The sequence below is a fragment of the Perca fluviatilis genome, chromosome 20 (genome assembly GCF_010015445.1).
Source record: "Perca fluviatilis chromosome 20, GENO_Pfluv_1.0, whole genome shotgun sequence".
Classification (NCBI taxonomy): Eukaryota; Metazoa; Chordata; class Actinopteri; order Perciformes; family Percidae; genus Perca; species Perca fluviatilis.
The window spans coordinates 20,183,168-20,205,160 of record NC_053131.1 but is presented as its reverse complement, the minus strand read 5'-3'; the positions used below and the strand labels follow the sequence as shown (position 1 = coordinate 20,205,160).

The 21,993-nt window shown below is 39.6% G+C and overlaps 5 protein-coding genes across 5 annotated transcripts; 3 read left to right on the top strand and 2 right to left on the bottom strand.

Moving 5' to 3' along the window:
• The first annotated feature begins 281 nt into the window (after positions 1-281).
• atxn3 (ataxin 3) lies at positions 282-6,621 on the top strand. The gene is made up of 11 exons (XM_039787081.1): positions 282-410; positions 942-1,106; positions 1,196-1,240; positions 1,329-1,414; positions 1,505-1,571; positions 1,646-1,733; positions 1,813-1,942; positions 2,068-2,231; positions 2,588-2,744; positions 4,514-4,578; positions 4,700-6,621. Exons 1-11 carry the CDS (start codon positions 366-368, stop codon positions 4,750-4,752), a joined length of 1,065 nt encoding a protein of 354 aa, XP_039643015.1. The 5' UTR covers positions 282-365; the 3' UTR covers positions 4,753-6,621.
• A 122-nt stretch (positions 6,622-6,743) lies between these two features.
• LOC120549882 (protein Z-dependent protease inhibitor-like) lies at positions 6,744-9,010 on the top strand. Its single transcript, XM_039787078.1, has 5 exons — positions 6,744-6,861; positions 7,093-7,721; positions 7,853-8,126; positions 8,408-8,555; positions 8,648-9,010. Exons 2-5 carry the CDS (start codon positions 7,118-7,120, stop codon positions 8,837-8,839), a joined length of 1,218 nt encoding a protein of 405 aa, XP_039643012.1. The 5' UTR covers positions 6,744-6,861; positions 7,093-7,117; the 3' UTR covers positions 8,840-9,010.
• Positions 9,011-9,811: 801 nt separating this feature from the next.
• On the top strand, positions 9,812-15,229 carry ddx24 (DEAD (Asp-Glu-Ala-Asp) box helicase 24). Its single transcript, XM_039787076.1, has 9 exons — positions 9,812-9,923; positions 10,144-11,045; positions 11,134-11,589; positions 11,690-11,843; positions 12,830-13,342; positions 13,867-13,942; positions 14,288-14,476; positions 14,553-14,682; positions 14,776-15,229. Exons 2-9 carry the CDS (start codon positions 10,148-10,150, stop codon positions 15,033-15,035), a joined length of 2,676 nt encoding a protein of 891 aa, XP_039643010.1. The 5' UTR covers positions 9,812-9,923; positions 10,144-10,147; the 3' UTR covers positions 15,036-15,229.
• A 17-nt stretch (positions 15,230-15,246) lies between these two features.
• On the bottom strand, positions 15,247-16,979 carry LOC120549885 (ubiquitin thioesterase OTUB2-like). The gene is made up of 6 exons (XM_039787082.1): positions 16,850-16,979; positions 16,649-16,729; positions 16,418-16,536; positions 16,255-16,339; positions 15,607-15,798; positions 15,247-15,483 (listed from the first exon to the last, which is right to left on the bottom strand). Exons 2-6 carry the CDS (start codon positions 16,727-16,729, stop codon positions 15,277-15,279), a joined length of 684 nt encoding a protein of 227 aa, XP_039643016.1. The 5' UTR covers positions 16,850-16,979; the 3' UTR covers positions 15,247-15,276.
• Positions 16,980-17,509: 530 nt separating this feature from the next.
• si:ch1073-416d2.4 (coiled-coil domain-containing protein 42 homolog) lies at positions 17,510-20,662 on the bottom strand. Its single transcript, XM_039786260.1, has 9 exons — positions 20,528-20,662; positions 20,362-20,407; positions 20,001-20,177; positions 19,732-19,889; positions 19,565-19,647; positions 19,268-19,440; positions 19,068-19,178; positions 18,869-18,985; positions 17,510-18,791 (listed from the first exon to the last, which is right to left on the bottom strand). Exons 1-9 carry the CDS (start codon positions 20,632-20,634, stop codon positions 18,639-18,641), a joined length of 1,125 nt encoding a protein of 374 aa, XP_039642194.1. The 5' UTR covers positions 20,635-20,662; the 3' UTR covers positions 17,510-18,638.
• Between the last annotated feature and the right edge of the window lie 1,331 nt (positions 20,663-21,993).

The following is a 21,993-nucleotide window of genomic DNA, read 5'->3' as shown; positions in this document are numbered from 1 at the left end:
TAAACAAAAAAATCTGATAGACTCGCCCTCTGGTGGACAATTATTAGCTAGGTTAAGGGACGTCATTCCCAGCTCCGGCTTCCGAGTTCCGAGGTACTATAAGACCATCTATAACATTTTTGTCAATTGTTGTTATATTACGGATCAGTGTCTCTATGTATAGTAATAATTGCATTGCTCTGAGTGTCCCACACAGCCAGTGATTTTCATGATGTCGCTGGTATAAATGTTTAAATCCGCAAAAGGCGATAAGAATGTAGACGGTGCAAGTGCCAGTGTAGGAACCGAGCCACTAGAGGGCGCCGGTCGAGACTGTCCCTTCTTTCCATGGTAATGAATGCAGCGGGGCTAGAGGTTAAAGTTGAATGTTTGACAGAAAGCTGAATATGGATTCCATATTTCATGAGAAAGTAAGTTAAAACGTTTAACTTAAAATATTAAGCCCCAACTAATTTGTCGTGTTTATTCGGAAAGCCTTGGGCCTTCTGGCGGCGGTTTGTTTACCGGCGCTATCTGGACGGTGTTGAGAGATTTGTTGTGGTGTTTGGCAGTATTGTTGTCCAGACAGCTAAAATGCTAACTGAACCTGCTAGTCAGAGATATGAAAAGTTTCTTTTCAGCTAGGAGTAACAACGCAGGAAGTTTTATAACAGCCGCAATCATGTTGTTTTTGTCAAGTTAGAAAACGAACTGGCTTAACATCGCTAGCTATCTGGTCTCACAAAGCAGAGTAACGTTAGTTGTTTGTTGTTTAGCGTTACGTAAGCTAACTGTTGGTAGCTTTACTGGTGTATGGCTGTTACCGTGAGGACAGACCAAATCCATAACATTTGAGTATTGACGTTAGCTAATTCCATGTCCATAAAGCTAACAATTGTATCTTGCAGTGATGTTAGAAGTGGCATTATATGTATTTATGTATTATGTTATTGTATTTGTAGCAAGAGGGCTCTCTTTGCGCCCAACACTGTCTCAACAACCTCCTGCAGGGTGAGTATTTCACTCCTGTGGATCTCTCCTCCATTGCTCATCAGCTTGATGAAGAGGAAAGAATGAGGATGGCTGAGGGAGGTATGGCCAGTGAGGAGTATAGGACCTTCTTACAGGTGATGAAAAGTAAATTCTAGTGCAGCAGCCTATTTATACATGCTCTTAACAAACTGTTTTTAACTTTGTTTTGTGAATCTGTTTCTAGCAACCATCTGGTAACATGGATGACAGCGGGTTCTTTTCAATACAAGTGAGAGATTCACTTTTTCATGTTGCTTAATAACAACCATTATAAGTCAGTAATTTCAATTCCCTTTTCTGTCATCTAATTCCTCTAGGTAATTAGCAATGCACTGAGTGTGTGGGGCTTGGAGCTAATCCTCTTCAACAGTCGGGAGTACCAGAGCCTGATGATTAATCCAATGTAAAGTTTTCAAGACTTTATTGTGTAATGTCTTAATCACATAGCTACTTTACAGTTAACGTGACAGCAAATCCTACTTGCATGTTTCAGAAATGAGAAAGCCTTCATATGCAACTACAAGGAGCACTGGTTTACTATACGCAAGCTTGGGCAACAGGTATGAGGCACTTGTTATCATAAACAATGTTAACACAGCTGGATTTACTAAAAATCATTTTGTTTTCATTGCAGTGGTTTAACCTGAATTCGCTGTTGACTGGACCAGAGTTGATATCAGACACCTATCTAGCACTTTTCCTTGCACAGTTACAACAAGAAGGTATTGTACAATTGACTTTTATCATACTATATTTAGTTGTTGCAAAGCATAAATGATTCTGAAAGTTGAATTTGTGCAGGTTATTCCATATTTGTGATCCGAGGAAACCTCCCTGAGTGTGAAGCAGAGCAGATTCTTGGGATTATGAGGGTGCAGCAGCAGCAGCGACCAAGGCTTATTGGAGAGGATGAAGCCCAGCCAAGTGCAGGGTATGTACTGTATGTGCAGACAGTACAATATGGAGAAGAGAAGTATCTTAGTTTATGTTTGAAGTTGCTAAATTAAAGCTTTTTACTTACTTGTGGCAACTGATTAAGCCTTGTACTGTGAGCAGCAGGTCAGCAGCTCTGAGCCAGTCCGAAATGGGCTTTGGTGTGGAGGATGAGGTTGTGGATGAAGATGAAGAGCTGAAGAAAGCTCTGGCACTCAGCAGGCAGGACATAGATGTGGAAGATGAAGAAGCTGATCTTCGCAGGGCCATACAGCTTAGCATGCAAGGTAAATCCTGAGTTTTAAAATATGATATTGCTTTAAAAACAGTTGAGTATGAAATTAACAGAACAATTAATTTCATGAACTCTCAATTCTTTATACACTGCACTTTTTTTTTACCAACATTCTTTTTATTGTTTTCACAACATAACAGAGAAATACAAACACATACAGTTACATGTCTTGAACAGATACACTGCACTTTTAATTAGGCCTTTCCCATTAATCATATCAATGAGTCAAATTTATTTTCACAAATTGTGCTTCAGGTTCACAATAATGTTGTTTTAAACATATATTTATCATAATTTTGTGTTTTAGAAATGTCAATACTGAAAATTTGGTTTTTTATAATATTATAGGAGCAGTGATGAGCAACAAGTCATCAGAGTCGGAAATGGGAAATGTGAAATCAGGGAGCCAGGCAGCAGGGAGTGCTGCAGGAGGACTAAGAGAAGGTCATATTGAGGCACTTACAGCAGAGGAACTGCGGAAGAGGAGACAAGCCTATTTTGATCGGTAGGTTTAACTGAATGCCTGGTGACTATTGTACAGGGGTGGAAATAATATTGTAAACACAATTCAGTTCAATGGTCTGCAGTAAGTTTTTTGAATTTGATGGTGTCCTCATTAAAACCTCTTTGTTGTTTGCATTTAATTTATAGCTAGAACTGATTGAAGTATTCATGATATTGTGTCCATCCCCTTTGAGTGAACAGAAAATGAATGCATGGATTTTAAAGGGGTGATAGAATGATTATATAAGGTATTTCACACTGTTCCTTATGGTCTCCTAATGGGGTATATAACATTGGTTGGGCTGAAAATGGTCTGGTTGATATTTTATTGGCCCTTATGCATCCCTGTGTTTTGGCCCTATTTGTAACAAGAGCTTTTCTTCCAAATATGGTATGCTCATGAATATTTAGATGAGCTGCACGCTGATTGGTTGAGCGAATCGCCATACACACACATTAGAGACGCGGCAGAATCTCATATTCCAGACACTGCAATGTTTTGTTACCAAATTAACTTCTGAGACTTTTTTATGCGAGAAATCAACTATATAAAGCTCAAATATGGGCCGTTTTACGAAAATGTATGGCTAATTGCAAATTTGGTAAGACGTGTCGGACTTTAGGAGCTCCACACAGTCTGACGAGAAAGCGGCAGCCTGCTGGGCTCCATACCCAGGGCAAAGTCACCCTTTGTGGATACTGCACTACCGGGGCTCCGTGGCCGGCTGCCGGCATAACTATAATATATTTACGGTTTGAATTTCATCACGCAAATTATATAACCTCTACCCCAATGTCTTATAAAGCTAACCGTTGTGTCCAATTTCAATTTAAGGTATTTTTATGAACTGAGGGGTCTTGTTAGGAGGAGCAGCAAGCTAGCTATGTGTCCCATTGAATACAATGGGAAATGATTGCGGCTAGCTAGCTACACTTTCGGCATAACTATAGTATATTTACAGTTTGAATTTCGTCAAGGCATGTATATTACAGGTTCCCCAAGGTCTTACAAAGCTTAGCTAACACTTGTCCGATTTCGGATTTCAGTTGAATGCATTTTTGTGAATGTCAGAGGTCTCATTAGGACGAGGCTAGCTAGCTCTCATTGATGGACTCCAGCTCACCGCGGGCTCTGTCAATGAGACTCGCGGACAAGAGGCGTTTATTTCCTCGATTGTTTGTTTAAATAACTCAACACACATATTCATTATAAGATTAACTGGAACCTGCGGTAAGAGATTGTGGGCGTAACAAGCTCGCTGACCGCGCTCTCAGTCACTCACTGGCCGGCCATTTAGCAGGAAGAGGGGAGGGAGAACAGCGAGGTGCAGGCCCTGGAGCTCTGTCAGGGCAGCTGCGTTTGGTAGTCCAGTCACCCAGAAAAGGGTGAGTTTGCGCGGGTATTGAGCACCGAGCTGCCAGCCCTCAATCGAGCTCACAGCAGGCCTGGGTCTGTGACGGAGGACAGGCAGGGCGGCGATGTAGCAACCCAGGCAGCACCGGCTGCTGAACTCCGACACACAGTCGGACAAAATTTGCAATTAGCCATCAATTTTCATAAAACGGCCCATATTTGAGCTTTACATGGTTGATTTCTCGCATAAAAAAGTTTCAGAAGTGAATTTTGTAATGGAAAAGCAGAGATCTGCCTGACCTAGATTCAGAAGACTACCTGATCTCAAGTCAGTTGTGTAGCTTATGTAAATTTTACGTGACGTTTTGCGTGACCATCACCCCTTTTAATACAAATTCTCTCTGGTGACTTCTTAGGCAGCAGCAACATGCTCAGCCAAACATTCCTCAACAACCAGACACAAAATCAACAGGTGGCTCAGGTAAGTACATCTTATTTTTTTTAAATATAAATATAGTGCAGATTATTTAATGAATTTGATCAAAAAGACTATCCAAGAAATCAATGAAATGTACTAACCTAAGCCCTTTCCCCTCTTCTAGGATCTGTAAACACTGGCTCTGAAGAGGACCAACAACAAAAGCCCAGCCAGTGAAAGTGTGCAAGGTTTGCCTATGTTGTTTACCAGCTGCCAGGATTGGCAACCCCATACAGGGGTAGCTTTGCTCCTTCCTGTAACCTTTTGCACATGCGAACATACAGTAAGGACAGTCAGAAGGCTGACACATTTCCAGTGGTTAGTTCGCTGACAGGTTATAGAGAAGAGAACTACGACAAAGAAAAGGCATCAGTTAGTCCTATCTAACTCAGTGAGACACTGATGCTGGGAAAAGGGTGACCACAGAACTCATGATGCAGTTAATCCAAGTTTGCAATTGCCTTTTTACCATGGCGCCTTCTATTTCTATTGTACACTGTTTTTTTATTCTCGTTTTTTTTTTTCTCTGGAAGAGATGGAAATTAATCTTCAGCACACAAAGGGTGTTTTAACTTTGTTTGGGCGTGAATACATACAGTGATGGGTGTTCTGTGAAAGCCATAGGAAACCAATGTTAAGACCACAGATAAGAGTTTCATACATGATGACGGAGCCCCCTACCTTTACACTGGACTTGCGTTTGTAGGACTTAAGATGTGAGTTCCAACACCCGCTATACCAGAACACCGTTGGTTTTGAAATCGTTTATGGTACTGAAATATCTTTTAGCCAGCAGCACTAACGTGTGGGTCATTTATTCCTCACTTCATCGATCATTTTACTTATGAACGTGTAAGAGTGAACTCCCAGGGTATTTAGACAACAATATAGTGATATTATAGCTTTGTTATTATCATTAAGTGTATAAGTAGGCATAATTAAATGTAAGAATACACAGCTCACAAACATTTAATGTAAGGGTATTTTGTCCATTTTGGATGGACAGTGAACAACAGAATTCTATTTAGCTAGTTGCTGAATCCAAGATGCTTTTGACTGATGCATATTTTTCATATCTTGTCCAGAATAGGTTAACATGTAATTTGGAACAAAGACGCAATCTGTAAACACCACGAAATTGCATCTAATAGATATATGCATAGTTAATTTTTTCCAGCACAGTATGATCACTTAAAACCAAAAAAACGTCTGACATGTCCAACCAGCCTACTCTAGTATAGGACTTCATCTACTGTTTCTCCTCATCAGTATTTGTCATGATGGGGAATTTATTATAAAGAAAGGATTGTTAAATTGAGGCACATCAAAGTGATTCTCACTTTGATGTACCTCCACAAAAAGTTGATAGTTTTACCCAGAAATATTTTTTTAATTGCACCGATTTGACTTATCCTGTATTTCAGTAATACTTTGTTCACATCTGTTGTACAAATATACATTCATGTGCACTGAGGTTGCCTTGAGTTAAAGCTATGGAAGCCATTAGCTAATCTGACAAATGACAAATTTAAAATCCAAAGATAGAACAAAACATGAAAAATGTTTCACCGTGCATTCACTCTCAAGAGTTTGTTATATTTGTATGAATACAACAAACTCTTCTCTTGGTTTTATAATTTTATAAAATCATGTTGCAACACACAATGTTAATAAATAGACCACATAACAGCATCAAAACTGTTAAGTTTGTTTAAAGTAATTATGTTTTCTGGAACCAGTGACTGCTCAGCATGGATTTATCTTGATTCCTCCACAAAAGTATTGGATGTCATTCAAAGTTGGACTTCTTGTGCTGTATGACTTCCAAGAAATTTCCATGATTTCATTATTGTTTTGGATTTGTTAGGCTTTTTTTCTATTCAAACTGCACTTGCAAAAGACTATAAAATGTTGGTAGTTGTCTTTATTTTCACTCACTACATTCTTACAATAAATACTCATCATTTTTGTTATATTCCACATGTTACACATCCTTTCATTTAGTGTATTAGTTCTTGTTCCAGGATTAAAGTGACATTCACTCCCCCTGAAGTTTCTCACGTCTCAGTTTTTGTAACTCAACGTTAACATGCAGTTATTGATGGTTCTTGTGACATTGCCTCTGGAAAAGAGGCCCTGAATGTTTGAAAAACAGCTCTGACTCCATTTGGAACAACACAAGAGGCGGTGTGTCGTGGTTAATATGTAACGCTCAGAGCACACTTGCACTTTGTTTCCCCAAATAATAGATGGAGCTTTCTGAAGCAATCTTGAACAAGCTGAATGGTACGTATGACAGTTAGTTCATCTTACAGACCGTTCTTTATTTAGTCATAACTATCTATTGCATTTCAAAACTGAATTCGTCCAAGTGCTTTTGGTGGTTAATAGAAAAAAATAAGCCATTTATGAGATTCAATCTGCTTGATATTTTTTTAGTAGATGGGTTAGTTATCGTGTTACTGTTAAATTGTGCTTTTATTATTATCTTGACATCTACATGTCTTCATGTTTCAGGTTGTGCAACCAAACCTCTCAAAATATGGCGGTACACAAAATGAAGATGGGATTTATGTTTATTGTAACCTATATGTGCTTCCTTGCTCCTGTCCACCAAGCGCACCTTCCAAGCGCCACCATCTCAGACCTTTCCTTCAAAAATATGGACTTTGCCATGAACCTATACAGAAATATATCCAGCTATCATGACAAAAACATCTTTTTCTCACCTCTGAGCATTTCCACCAGCTTTGCTGCTCTCTTAATGGCTTCTGATGGTGTCACACACGAGGAAATCCTGAAGGGACTCAACCTGGAGGAGCTGGAGCGGGCTGAACAGCCAGAACTTATCCCAACACTCTTTCAACTCCTTCATGAGGGAATCGTACAGAATGGATCACTGAAACTGGACCAAGGCATGGCCCTCTTTATGCGGCAGCAGTTTGCAGTGAAGGAGATATTTAAAGGCCAAATCAAGAGGTTTTTCGATGCTGACATCAAAAGTGTAGACTTTGCGGACACAAAAGGGAGTATCCGCTTCATCAATGAGTATATCAAGCATAAGACTGAAAACAAAGTGACAGAGATGATTTCCACCCTGGATGCAACGACCCAACTCATGATGATCAACACAATTTTCTTTCAGGGTAACTTGAATCACTCTTGTGCAGTTTAGAACTTTATCTTGGGTCGTTAATAACTGTGCTTTGACACCCATTTGTGTTTTTTGCCTTTGACCTATAGTGTCCATAATTAAACATTATCATTCCTTTCACAGGAGCCTGGCAGATGCCTTTCAACCCCAATTTAACTGAAAATGCACCGTTCTACATTGACAACTATAATATTGTGCAAGTGCCGATGATGTTTTTAGAGGATAAGTTCTACTCCATGGAAGATGTTCCTCTTGGTGCCAGGGTGCTGAAGCTACCATACCAGGAAGGTGTTTCCATGCTTATCCTGCTCCCCAACAAAGGCATGGACTACACTGTAATTGATGATGGGATCACTGCTGAGAGGTTCCTCAGCTGGATCAAAAAGCTGCAGAAAATGTAAGTACATAGAAAGTCATTATGTGGGAAATGTTTTACACTCACCTGTAAGGCTTGTCTTTGTTTAGCTTTTCTACTATTTTACTGTCTGTATTTTGTTGTATTTTAGCTATTACTGCCAAGCACTTTGTGACATTTTCTCTAGAAAGGTGCTGTAAAAAGCACACTGCAACAAACATGCTAAAATATATATATTAAAAAAAATGAACAATTTCAAATACCTACAGCAACAGATAACAAGTGTATACTCAACATGGCTGGCCATGTCTTCATGTTTACAGCAAACTGGAGGTCAACATGCCCAAATTCAAGATGGAGGAGTCATATTCCATGCACAATATTCTACCAGACATGGGCATGGCCAGTATCTTCAATAATCATGCCAATTTGACAAAGCTGAGTAAGGAAGAAGGCCTCAAAGTGTCTGAGGTTAGTCTTCAATTTAACCACGCTGTAACAGCATACTTGCATATTCCAACCTCAGCAGATGATGAATTTTTATCTTGACTGTGAAATCACAGGTGCTGCACAAGGCTGTAATCGAGGTAGACGAGACAGGGACCACTGCAGCAGCTGCCACAACAACTGGCATTATTGCATATTCCTTACCCAGAACCTTCACTGTCAACAGACCATTTTTCTTCTTCATATACCATGAAGACACAAACTGTATTCTGTTCATGGGCAGGGTCATTGACCCCACCACAAACTAGCAGTCATGACTGTGCTGTTTGATTCCTGAAGTGACTGCACTTAACATTGTGTAAGGCTATTTTGATGCATTTTTTAATTTTAAATTGAAAATGCTTGTACTGGTCTGTTCCATAAGCCTACCTATATGTATTATTACCTATTAATAAAGAATTTACGTTAATGTGCCTTTATTTTGGAATTAATCAAATAATTTCAGCTCTTGGATAACGATATGAGTGACTATATGAGAGCAGTGTAGGTTATATACATGTGAGCACCATCACAAGGACACTTTGGCTTTTTTTCTGCACTACTACCTTTAAATATTTATAAAAAAAAACTGCAGACTTGACGAATAATTGTGAAAACTAATAACCAATGATTTATTTACATTTATAATGTTATGCAGATTAGGCTACTTACAAACCTTTGCTGATGGTTGAAAATGAGAAACGTGTCCCTTTATTAATGACTTAACATTTATATCCGCATTATATAACTTGTAGGCTAATTTGGACAAAGTGATTATTATTAATATTAATAGTATATTAGTAAAGTCATTACTTACAATGTATAAACCTTTTATTAAAGGTGACTTATAAGAAAGTGGTACCAACACATCCAGTCTTAGACGTGTGCCAGTTCTAACACTTAGTCTTAGAGCTTAGTCAGAATAGAAATGTCTGAAAATATTACTTTCTCTGAATCGTATCAATATCTTGATTTTTTGAAGATGATCACATAGCACATAGCACTAATCAATTCAAATATATGTTTTTAAGATACTGTGATTGTTTTGCGACTAAAACAGGATTTGATATTAACATATAGTATCAGAAACGAGTTATTGCTTTGTTATGAATAAATAACATACTAATGACTTCTAAGTTTTAAGTCAGAATTCTAAGTTTAAACTCAGAACTCAAATACATTTTTGACGTGTCCCTAATCCTCTTCCGTATCTCTGTACCGTTGTTCGACAAAATAAAGTTTTTCAAACCACGTGATTAACTCTGTCATGGCTGCGCCCTCGTGTCATGCGTGGTTGTCAACATTTGTTACAATATTTTGACATTTAAAAAAACCAAAACAAAGTCAGCGAAGGTAGTACGTTTTTCATTGTTTTTACTTGTAGCTGTTGTATTGTTGTTTATGGATTAGCAAGCCAGTTGTTTCTAATATAACTACGAGCATTCTATACAGTATAACGTTAGTTGGAGTGGCTCGGCAGCTAGCTGCTGGCTAACTTCACACATACGCTTTTAACTACTCAGTTTGAGGGAGCCAAGTCAACATATTGTCGTAACTCGGTATTTATTTGTAGTAAAATGAAGACAAAGAAGATGAAGCCCAGAAACAAGCGTCTGTTCTCCGGACTGCAAAAGCCAGCCAAACGGAACATCGATGTGAAAGGCAAATGGGAAGCTGTGGAGCTTGATCCCACTCTCTTTTCCGAGGAGGGCTTGGAGGGTCTGGTGTGTTTTGAAGAGCTGAAAGATTACCGTCTGATAGACTCTGAGAAGGCTGCAGCTAAAGCAGCAAATGAACTGAAAAGGGAGGAGAAGAAGAAGAAGAAAACGAAGAAAAGAAAAGCCAGCGAGGGAGAGGAGGCTGGAGAGAAGGTAGATATCGAGAGCAAAGAGGCAGAGCAAACAGCTGAACCAGCCAAGAAAAAAGCCAAAAATAAGAAGAAAAATAACAAACTGACTGCAAAGGAGTCGGACCAACCAGATAACACGTCTGTAGAAGTGACAAAGAAGGATGTAGTTGCAGCTGAGGAGGCAGGGGGAAATAAAACTCCTAAAGAAGACGCTTCAAAAGATACAGCAATTATTTCAGAACCCCATGCCCAATCAAAACCCACAAAGAAGAGCAACAAAAAGAAGAAAAAGAAGCAGCAGATAAAAAAGGATGAAATCCCAGAGACCCAGCCAAACCAGGAGTCTCCATCAGAACTTCAGCCTCTGGAAAAGGAAAACTCCACTCAAGATAAATTGACAAAGGCCCCCCAAAACAAAAAGATGATGAAGAATTGGACAAATGCAGCACATTCTGGCTCTTATGACAAAAATGCTGATGTTAGTGCATGGAAGGACCTGTTTGTTCCCTCCCCTGTGCTGAAGGCACTGAGCAGCCTTGGATTTAGCTCACCGAGCCCTATACAAGCCCTGGCTTTGCCACCAGCTATCAGGGATCGTATGGATGTACTTGGGGCGGCTGAGACAGGTAAGATAAAATACCTGTTGTTTTTGTCCCATAACAATATGTCCTCATGTTTCCATTAGTGAAGCTAATGTGAGCACTGTCATTACAGGAAGTGGGAAGACATTGGCTTTTGGTATTCCCATGATCCACGCCATCCTTGAGTGGAAGAATGGTTCAGAAAAACCTGTTGATGACAACACTGAGCTAACCACAAAGGTTGAGAGTTTGTATTTACCAGCTTTAGATGAGTCCACAAGAGAAGAAGACAAAGAGGACACCATGGAGGCTGAGGGAGAAGAGGGTGAAAGCATCACAGAGCAGGATCAAGGTGACACAGATGAACATGACAGCGATGATGAACATGATGACATTGAAGATAAAGGTGAAGATGAGAGGCTAGGGTGTGTTCACGTAATCGAAAATGCAGAGTTTGACTTTGACCCCACCGCTGAAGAAGAACCTGCAGGTGGTCGGAGTCAGCCTCTGCTTGGACTGGTGCTTACTCCCACCAGGGAGCTGGCTGTTCAGGTCAAGCACCATATTGATGCTGTGGCAAAATTTACAGGTAGGTCATTAAAGTTTAAGGATTACCAGTTTAAAAAAATAAATAAATAATTAAACAGAATTATGAATGTCAAGATACTAAAGATGTAACTTTTGTGTAGACATCAAAACAGCGATACTTGTGGGTGGAATGGCACAACAGAAACAAAGAAGGATGCTAAACCGAAGACCAGAGATCGTTATTGCCACTCCAGGTCGTCTGTGGGACTTGATCCAGGAGAGGCATCCACATCTGCTGAATTTACGACAGCTCAGGTACGTCACAATTTACACCTCTTATATGGTACAAAAATCCCCCTCTAAACCAAAAAAAAGTGAGAGAGAAAACTGACTGCCATTTGTAGTTAGCTATTGTACATTGAATGTGTCACATCAATTAAATATTGTTGTTGTAACTTTTCCAACTCTGCTGAACTGAGGTACCTACAATATTTGGTTATTGCCATGACCAGTGTCCCAAATACAATCTGATTGCATTCAAAGGACCTACAGTACATTGCAACACCAGCTAGCGACGTAGGAAAAACAAACCTCAAATATCTCCAAATCTGAACAGAAAAGAAGAAACTGGATTTATTGCTGTTCATGTCTCCACCTCTTTCTCCATTGTGGTATTATTATGCAGTATGGTAAAAGATCTAGATAGATAGATAGATAGATAGAAGATGATGCAGTTCAGTTCAACATATTAGTTTTTAATGACAACTTGCTAATATTAATGTTGTGATCATGTCATCACAATACGAAGCCATTGAAAGTCAAGTCAGGAGGGACCACATTAGCCAATTTTGAAATGCAGGGCACTATACAAGATGTAAATACAAAGATGAAATATACAGTATGTAAATGCTCTGTAATGAGTGGGCTTAAGAAGAAACAATCCAATACATCCATTTCCTTTACTTTCTAACATCCATGGCCTGTAGGGCCTTAATTACAACATCAGCAGTGAAAGGCTAAATAAAACAAAAAGACCTGGCATTGACTGTATGCACATTATTGCTATTTTGGGGTTAAGGGTTTCAAAGGCCTGTGGCAGAAGAGAAGTGTGTGTTAAAAGCTAAACAGATACCAGAGGTGATGACTTTGTTTTTATTGAATTTGATGTCCCAACAAAGCTAGATCAACATCAAGAATATCAGAAGTGGGATGAATATTTCTATGATCCAGATCATTCAAAGAGGCTTGTTAGAATTTTCATACTAACTTTTATTAAATGCTCTTGGATGTGTATTCTACAGGTGCCTGGTCATTGATGAAGCAGATCGCATGGTGGAGAGAGGCCACTTTGCAGAGCTGGAGAGTCTGCTGGAGATGCTGAACACTGTGCAGTTTAATCCCAAGAGGCAAACTTTTGTGTTCTCTGCCACACTGACCATGGATCACAGCCTGCCCACCCGCCTCCTGCAGAAGAAGAAGAAGAATCTGGACCAGAGGAACAAGCTGGAAGTTCTCATGGAGAAAGTGGGGATCAAGTCCAAACCCAAAATCATTGACCTGACCAGGAAGGAGGCAACTGTGGAGACCCTGACTGAGACCCGAATCCATTGTCAGAAGGAGGAGAAGGACTTCTACCTTTATTACTTTTTGCTCCAGTTTCCTGGCCGCACCATGGTGTTTGCCAACAGTATAGACTGTATCAAGAGACTGAACTCCCTGCTGGTTATCTTGGACTGTACTCCACTGCCTCTTCATGCCAACATGCACCAGAAACAACGCCTCAAAAACCTGGAAAGGTTTGCTGAGAGGGACAGGTGAGGTTTGCACGCACATGCAGTAGTGGTCTGAAGGTGTTTGCCTCAGGTTAGGTTAGTAATTCTATTCCTGTGATTAAAATATAAAACCCTGTTAACTGCAACTAAGGCCTTAAGGGTTTTTTCTTGTATGTGTGAAAAGTCCTGGATTATGTTTCCCATGACTAGTTTCATCGTTGAGTTTTATCATAATGCATATCTAATACGTTTGCAACCACAATAGTTTGGCAAATTAAAATGAGTCTCTCCAATAGTGCAACATTTTCAAGTTTTTAGATTTTTTTTGTTTTAATCAACAGGAGGAGGACCTTCTTCTGTGGATAGATTTACAATCCCCAATTCTTACAATAAGCTCTGTCATAGAAAATGATATTCACACTGCTACTCTTAAGTAGTAGTTACTAAATAACCTCATTATTCTCATCTCTTTAGTGACACTTCCTTTGGCATGTAATCAACCTTAACTCCACCATTCACTCATTGCTTACTGAATTGACACTTGAATTTCTAAATATCATTCACAGTTGTGTTCTACTGACTACTGATGTGGCAGCTAGAGGACTGGATATCCCCAATGTTGAGCATGTTATTCACTACCAGGTGAGCTTTCTTAGACTTTTTTTTTCCATAGCATTTATTACTTTTGAAAGCCAGTTACTTCTATTCAACCAACATGAGTATAGTCATATATAAACAATGGTACTAATTACCTGTAACCACTATGTATTACTGAGCCATAGTGCAGGAGATGCTCTACTGTCGAACTGAATTTCATTTACAGCTGTTAGTACTGGTTATACATGGCCAGATATTTGATTTTTAAGAATATAGCTTAACTGCAATAGTGTGTTAGAGGCTGTTCTTCTGCAACATATGCATAAAGAAAACCTTTTGTGTAAATGTTATCTAGTGTTATCATTTCTAATGTTCTCCTGTGAACATCAGGTTCCTAGGACATCTGAGACTTACGTCCACCGGAGTGGCAGAACAGCGAGAGCCACCAAAGAGGGTCTCAGTTTGCTGCTAATAGGCCCAGACGACATGATGAACTTCAAAAAGATCTACAAGGCTCTTGGGAAGGATGAGGAGCTTCCCATGTTCCCCATAGAGATCAAATGCATGGAAGCCATCAAGGTGAGTTCCAGCATTAGGTCCTTCCTTTGTCACATTTAAGAGGTTATATTTGACTGTTGAGTGCGTTCCTCCACAGGAGCGGGTGAACTTGGCAAGAAGGATAGAAAAGATTGAGTTCCACAATGGCAGGGAAAAGCAGCATAACTCCTGGTTCAGACAAGCAGCAGAGGCCCTGGAGGTGGACCTGGATGATGATCTTTTAATTGGTAAGACCAACATAACACAATCTCTTGTAATAGGTTCCCTTTATTTAAAAATGTTCAAATACAGACAACTGAATATGCCATCTATGTCTACAGGCAGAGCCGGGGATGAGGAAGGGGACAGAGAGCAGCAGAAGATGGTGAAGGGGATGAAAAAGCATTTGAAGCATCTGATCTCCCAGCCTGTATTTAAGAATTTGATAAAGACCAGGTACCCCACTCAAATGGGAAAGCTCTCCCTGCCTCACATGCCTCTAGCTGGGAGAGAAAGTGCCCTCACCAAGGTTTCAATACAGGAGAAGAAACAGAAGTCAAAGAAGCAGAAAAAGCAGAAGAAAGAACAGCAGCAACAGTGACATGTTAATGGAATGTGTATTTAGAGACCATCTTTGACAGGATTTATGTAATTGTTGATTTATGTAATTGTTTTTACATAATTCATTTAAATACTTATTGCACAATGTGCAAAAAAAATGTATTTGCAAATGTTGTTGTACACTGCAAGACTTTATAAAAAATAAAAAAAAAGCCCAGTTGGGATTTTATTTAACCAATGTCAATATCCCTGAGTTGAGCTGAGTCTTCGTGGATCTCCGGTCAGTGTCGAGGTCGTGGGTAGAGAATGTTATAATGTGACGTTTGGTAGAGGAGGTGCAGGGAGGGTTCAGCACCCTCTGGAATGACGTGGTGAGCCAACTGCTGTTCATCACCCTCCATAGAGACGATGTGGATGCAAATATCCAGAGCCTGTGACAGAGCTAAGATGTCCACATGATCACACTCCATCGCCATGACCTCCACTTCCTGAATGAATAGAGCAAAGACATTACCAAATCTGACAATGGTATTTCTTCGACTTATCCTTTTTGTAAAAACTTGGAACTACAATTATTTTTCACTAGATGGCAGCAACACTTTTTTACTAACTTGATGACAGTAGACTAATAGATTGGGCGCCTCCACAAAGTTGCAGAAGAAGTCTGCCTGGTTTTGCAGGTGTGCTGAAGTGAGCAGCCTGAGGTACTGCACCACGCTGTCAGACGTCATCTGCTCATTGAAGAGCCTGAGCAGCGTGTCTTCCTGCTCATCAGCCTGGCACTGCTCCACAACATTAACAACCTTCAAGAGAACAGAACCAATTGGGTATTTTGACACATTGGTTTTACAAGAACTGTCCATCCTAGTTCTACAAGTGTGCTTTGAATACTTTGGATTTTCATTCCCTGCACCTTTTTAATACAAAGAGATTCAGTGGCACACTAACCACAAAAACATAACTTGATCTACAGTATGTTGTACTGTACACCTCATTCTATGCATTTAAGTGTGTATTATGTCAAACACACCACCTTTATTGGAGCACTGTTATGGCCTACCCAAAGGACCAAACTAATAATCGGCTTGTCTTCTGCCTATCTTTGTTTTATTGAATGGTTCGTTCCCAACAATAAATTCCCCTTATTGAATATTTTAATGGAGTTTTTTCACCAAGACAATTACACTTCGTGCTTTACTGACCTAATGCTACCTGGCAAGTAAATGAAATGCGACTGTAAAAGGAAATGTATTATTTACTGTGTTCAGGTGGTGCTTGAAGGAACTCTCATCAAATCCCGCAGAAGAGAAGTCTTCGCAGGTTTGAACAATTTTCTCCTTAAATCTGAAAGGGAAAGACAATGCCACCTTACATTTTAAGTGACATCAGTTTGGACAGATGGCAGTAATGATGATAACTGACCTCTGCAAAGCCCTGGCATTGTGTAAGACTGACTCCAAGTGTGCGAAGCAGAGGGCTCTGTAGAAGCAGTTTCCATCTCCGCGCACTTGTCTGACGGTGGAGAACTGGCTGCTTAAATCCTAACAAAGGACAATGGGTGTGATTATTATGCGGCGGACAGTTTGAGTTAAGAGGGGTGACTATGATCACTTATTGCACACTACACCACCCCACCCCAAATACATGTCCTACTTTATATTTGGCACCCGGCGTATGCTCAGGAAACAGCGAAGAAATGTCCTCTCGGCATGAGACGAGGCTGCCTGCCTCCATCTGTCGAGAAACAAACAGCTTTAACTATTTGGAGACCACAGCAGTTTCCGGGGTCGACTGCCCGCACGACATACCTTTGTATTTCAACAACATGGAAACAATGTACGAAAACGTAATTACAGTTTAGCAAGAATCCGTGCGTCAAAGCTGTGTGTCAAAACATTGATGCAATCTTATTTCCATTTTCTTAAACCGGATGTTTGCAGATACCACGTGCTCGTGTTAAAGGGACAGTACAGGGGGTGTTAAATGCTGGCGTCATACCTTTGTAGAGGACTTGTTTGCAACCGCCAAGCAAATTCCTACATTCGCATTCGTACTTATGTGAAAGTACAAGTATTATCTGCAAATTATTCTTAAAGTATCAAGGTAAAAGTACTGCATTTCAATGTATCTGGTAGGGTTGGGTGATATGGAGAAAATCAAATATCACTATATTTTTGACCAATTACCTCAATATCGATACCACAACGATATTGTAGTGTTGACTATTGGTGCTTTCACATAATATTTACACAATGACATTTTTAATAAATAATCATCAGTAATGTGGATATAATGACTAAGTGGGTAAAGACAAATAATAAAACAGCTAGAACAGTCTGGTAAGTTCAGAAAATGACATCACTTTACTGTAATGCAGCCTTTAAAACCAGGAAAAGACAACACTTATGCCATATTACGATATCCAAAATCTAAGACGATATCTACTCATATTACGATATTGAAATAATATTGATATATTGCCCAGCTCTAATCTGGTCGAGGTGGGGCTGATTTTAATTACTTAATAGGCCTGTACAATAATTCATCATCTGTTGATATTTGAATCTCAGTAGGCTAACTGGCTGTCACATTATTGTAGTGGAGTAAAATGTTTAATATTTCCCCCTCAAATGTATTGAAGTAGTAGTAGCCTATAAAATATCATAAAATAAATATTAATTTAAAAACAACTTGGTGAATTGGGCCAAGTACAAGTTCAAAAGTTTCAAAATTGTCCTTCAGTAGCCTATACTTGAGTAAATGTACTCACAGCCTGACAACCCAGATTACTACTTGATATAAATGCCTAAAAGGTATATGTTGAGTATGTTTTGCTACTTGCCCAGAGGAGTAGCATTGAAACATAATTGGTGATCACTGTCTGCACAAGAAGGCTGCCTGTATGAAAACCTGTATGGCAGTGTCTGGCAACATGGAGCAGGCATATGCATTGCTGCTAATGCTTGGTGTCTTGTACAAAAACACAAACTTTTGTGGTAGATACAGAACAGAAAAAGTAAGTGGATGCAACGTATGGTCCTGCATGATATGTAGGATTTACAACAGAAAAGTCAGATTCTCTCTGCTGCAATATATTTACTGTATTTAATAGATACATTCAAGATATCACAGAGAGTCCATACTCTTTTCTCATTGCTGTTAGTATAATCGAAATCTGATAGAAATTGCATACATACCATTGCATGTGCTGTTTTGATGGGTATCACTTCCTATCTGACAGCATCAGTTGATTTTAAACATTTTATTTTTAAAATGCAACAATGATTCCACATTCCAGAGATACACATTTACAAACTTCTGATGCTCGAATACACTTGATCACCCTATTTTTAAAATCTGTATGAAACTGTAGGTGCAGAATTGGGTGCAAATCATTTTACATTAAGAGTTTCTAACACTGAAACTGTACTTACTTGCTTTTTTTTCACGCATCTCAAATTCTTCATCATCGGATGTAGTTTTCTTAGTTGTCATACTTGTCATGTTTTACTTTTCTTTTGTCAAACTACTGCTTTCGAGGTCAAAAATGAACTTTAACTCTCAACAACTTTGATTACTGTAAGCAGTGACATCATGTTGATAAAGATCTACATCAACTCATTGTTTCACTCTTTCTACCGACTTAACTTGAACTTTTAATTTGTGTTTTACTGCCGATGCTCTTCATGGCCTTCTCTCTTTTGTCCGTCAGGGCTGTTCTACTTGTCATGGCAGACCCCGACTCCATCAGTCTTCTCGCTCTTCTCTCTGTGTCTGCCTTGTCCTGGATGTACTCCTGAAATCATACTCTTTGTTAGTTAAAAGGTAGGTAAAGAAACGTAAATTACTAGTATAACGATATGAAGATATTACCTTCACCATGTCCATCCTTGTCAGTATGTTCATGTTTTCCAGAGGTCCATATGCTGCTAGATAACACTGCTCTGCAAGGTTGTTGATGGCCATAAGCAAGCAACCCACTTCCTCAACCTGAGTGATAATGGCACATTCACATTTTTATCCAAAACTCCTGTCTGCAAATTAGCTAAACTCAATAATCTTGAAAGCACACCTTCTCTCTGGACAGGCCTTGTTCCATCAGCAGGTTAACCTCTGCCTGCTTGTTCTTCTCTTTGAGGGTTTCTAACTCACTCTGGAGTTCAGACAGTTCCTTATTGGCCATCTGCAACACACATACAGACTCTAATAGGTTGTTCATTCAAGCACTGTCAATTGAAGAAAAGTTGCAGTGAATATATGTGCTTGTCTGACCAGTTTTTTAATACTGTGCTCCTGCTTCATGATCTGCAGTTGTCGCTGCCCCTGCTCCACTTCCTCCTCCAGACGCCCCAAACGCTGCAGCAGCTCCCGGTGGGTGATGGACAGGGTCTCGTGGCGCCGAATGATGGGCATAACCAAAGATTCAGACCCATTATCAAGGTAAGCTGCAAGAGATTTGTGCATTTTGGTCAATTTTACAGCTGGTGTGTAATTAACTCATTAGGATAAAAAGCACAGGTACATGTAAAAGTTCTGTTATGGAGGCCAATACAAGTCAGTTTAACTTACTGCTGGGGAGATAATCTAGTGTTTTCATCAAGTAGTCCTCATAGATTTTGTATTTTGCCATTCTCTCCTTTAAAACTTGCTGTCTGTTAATTGAGATGTGGTACAAGTGGGGTAAAAAGTGACATAATGGGCATGATCCTCACATTAAGGCTTTGGTTTAAAGTTACCTGGCTCTAAGTTGTTTCAACTGTTCTGTCAGATCTTCTATCTCTCTCTGTTTCGCAATGTTCAGCTCCCGTGCAGCCTCATACTTCTTCAACGCTCGGCGTCGCTTCACTTCATTTTCAGCCACAAACTTCTCAAACTTCATCGCCCTCTCTTTAGTCTGGGTGGAAATACACACCCCAAGGTTTTAGGCATTAGGCCCATGTCAACAGTGAATGTCTAGTACACAATCATTCATGCTTTCAAGTACTTTCATGGGGTTTCAATTCACCTGCTGTTGCTTTATTTCCAGTTCAGACCTCCTCTGAGCTAGAGCCTCCACATAGTTCTTAAACTCTTTCCGTTTGAGTGTGAGTTGCTGGTCCACCTCGTCCAACTCAGCCTGCTTCTTCAGAACCAGGGTTTTTTGCAAAGTGTTCACTCCTGCCTCAAGGACTCTGCTTGAAGTCTAAACATATAAAAACAGTAAAACTCTTTCCATGTACCAAAATATCTTAAAAAAGGGAGCCATTACAGGCCACAAAATATATAATAATATTTTTGTATTATTATTTTAATAGTATATTTCTTAAATGCACAGGTTGACAGCACATAATTGTATCCTTATTTTTTATCACATGCTTTATTCTCACCTCTGTCACAACAGGTATGTGGTTGACATTGTCCTCCTTCCTGTGTCTGAGGAGGAAATTGATTTTCAGGAACATTCAATTGAAACATTTATAAATGGGATGTTAAAGAGAAGGGAAGTGAACATGCTGCCCATTGTATAGCTAGCTAGTAAAAGCACAGGCCTACCTGGAGTCTTCCGATTGTGTTACAAAAATGTTTCTAATTCTGTTTTGCACCGTCAGTTTTAGACGGGGGTCGCTGTTATCTAAAACAGGAAGGGAAGAAGTCGTCATATTGTCGAGGAATCCTGATGAGTAAACAAGTCCTGCAGTTATTCAACGTTCGGGCGACCAGAATAAGGACGACCAAGGGTCTTTTTTCGGATGTTTTCCTGGATTTGTGTAGCTGTTGCCTGGGACACCGCGGGCGAGACAACAGGGAATGTGCCGGGATCGTTTCTCGGTTGTCATGGCAACTGCCAAAGAGGCGGTTCGTTTTTATTGACTGAATGAGAGGCATAGAAATGAGATCATTAGAGGTCCGAGACAGCGCTCCCTCCGTTCTAATTCTAAAACCGGGAACTAAGTGGTATAAAAAAAACTCTGCTGACTCTGAAGTCCAGGAACTTCACGAAGGGTTTGTGATCCACTGTTACTGTATCAACTCCATTAAGAGCTAACATGATACATTCTGCTGCTCTGCAGACTTTACAGGTGAGATGTCCCACAATTAACCCAACAGTAATATGGAATGATAATGTAAAAGCCTCCTGTTTTTCTAACTTTCCATTAAACATCCTTTTTTTTTTTTTTACACTTTTCTACTCCTTCTACCTCATTGAAAACTACTTCACTGAACGTTTCGTTCTCTGTGTTTGTGCACTAGAGGTTTGAAGTTTCTACATTACACTTGTGTAAGTTGCATATTGAACCATGTGGTTTCCAAAACAAGTAGGCATCACAAAATTATGCTTCATCAGATAAATATGAAAACAGCCTTCTGGTGTCAAACTCTGCCTTCACATCATTCTCCCGGTCAAATATCCAAGTGAATAAGCAAAACACATTTTTGAGTGGAGGGGGACTTTCTAGATTTATAGACCTTAATTCATAGCGGATAGTGATATGACATGTCATTAACAGGAAAATCACAGGTTAAACTAATACCTTAATGATGGTTGCATCCACATTAGTTTTACCAATAGACTATTTTTCCCAGCAGATATTTTGACTTGAGATAGCAGGAAACCCACAGGTGTTAATAATATGAATAAGGGCTGAACTTCATTTAGCCACTGTACATGCTGACAAGGCTTGCTGACACACTTTAATGGGATAGAGACATGGTTAATGGTGATTACACCTGTGTTACACCTGCTGTGTCAAGTCAAGTCTGTGAAAAGGGTATATCATTACTGTGTTAAACAGAGAGCAAAGCTGGTAATGTTAAGAGGAAAAATTCCATGTGAACTATATTATATTATAAAAGAAAATTGTTATCAGAATACTATATCGTTCCCCTCAGGGAAATGATTTAGTTGCAGTTTCTCACAGTCAAATACAAGGTAAAATAAAAGTAAGATTCAGTAAGTGTATAAAGGAACATAGCTACCCATAGACTACAGGTATTACCACTATCTTTTCTGCCCTGCA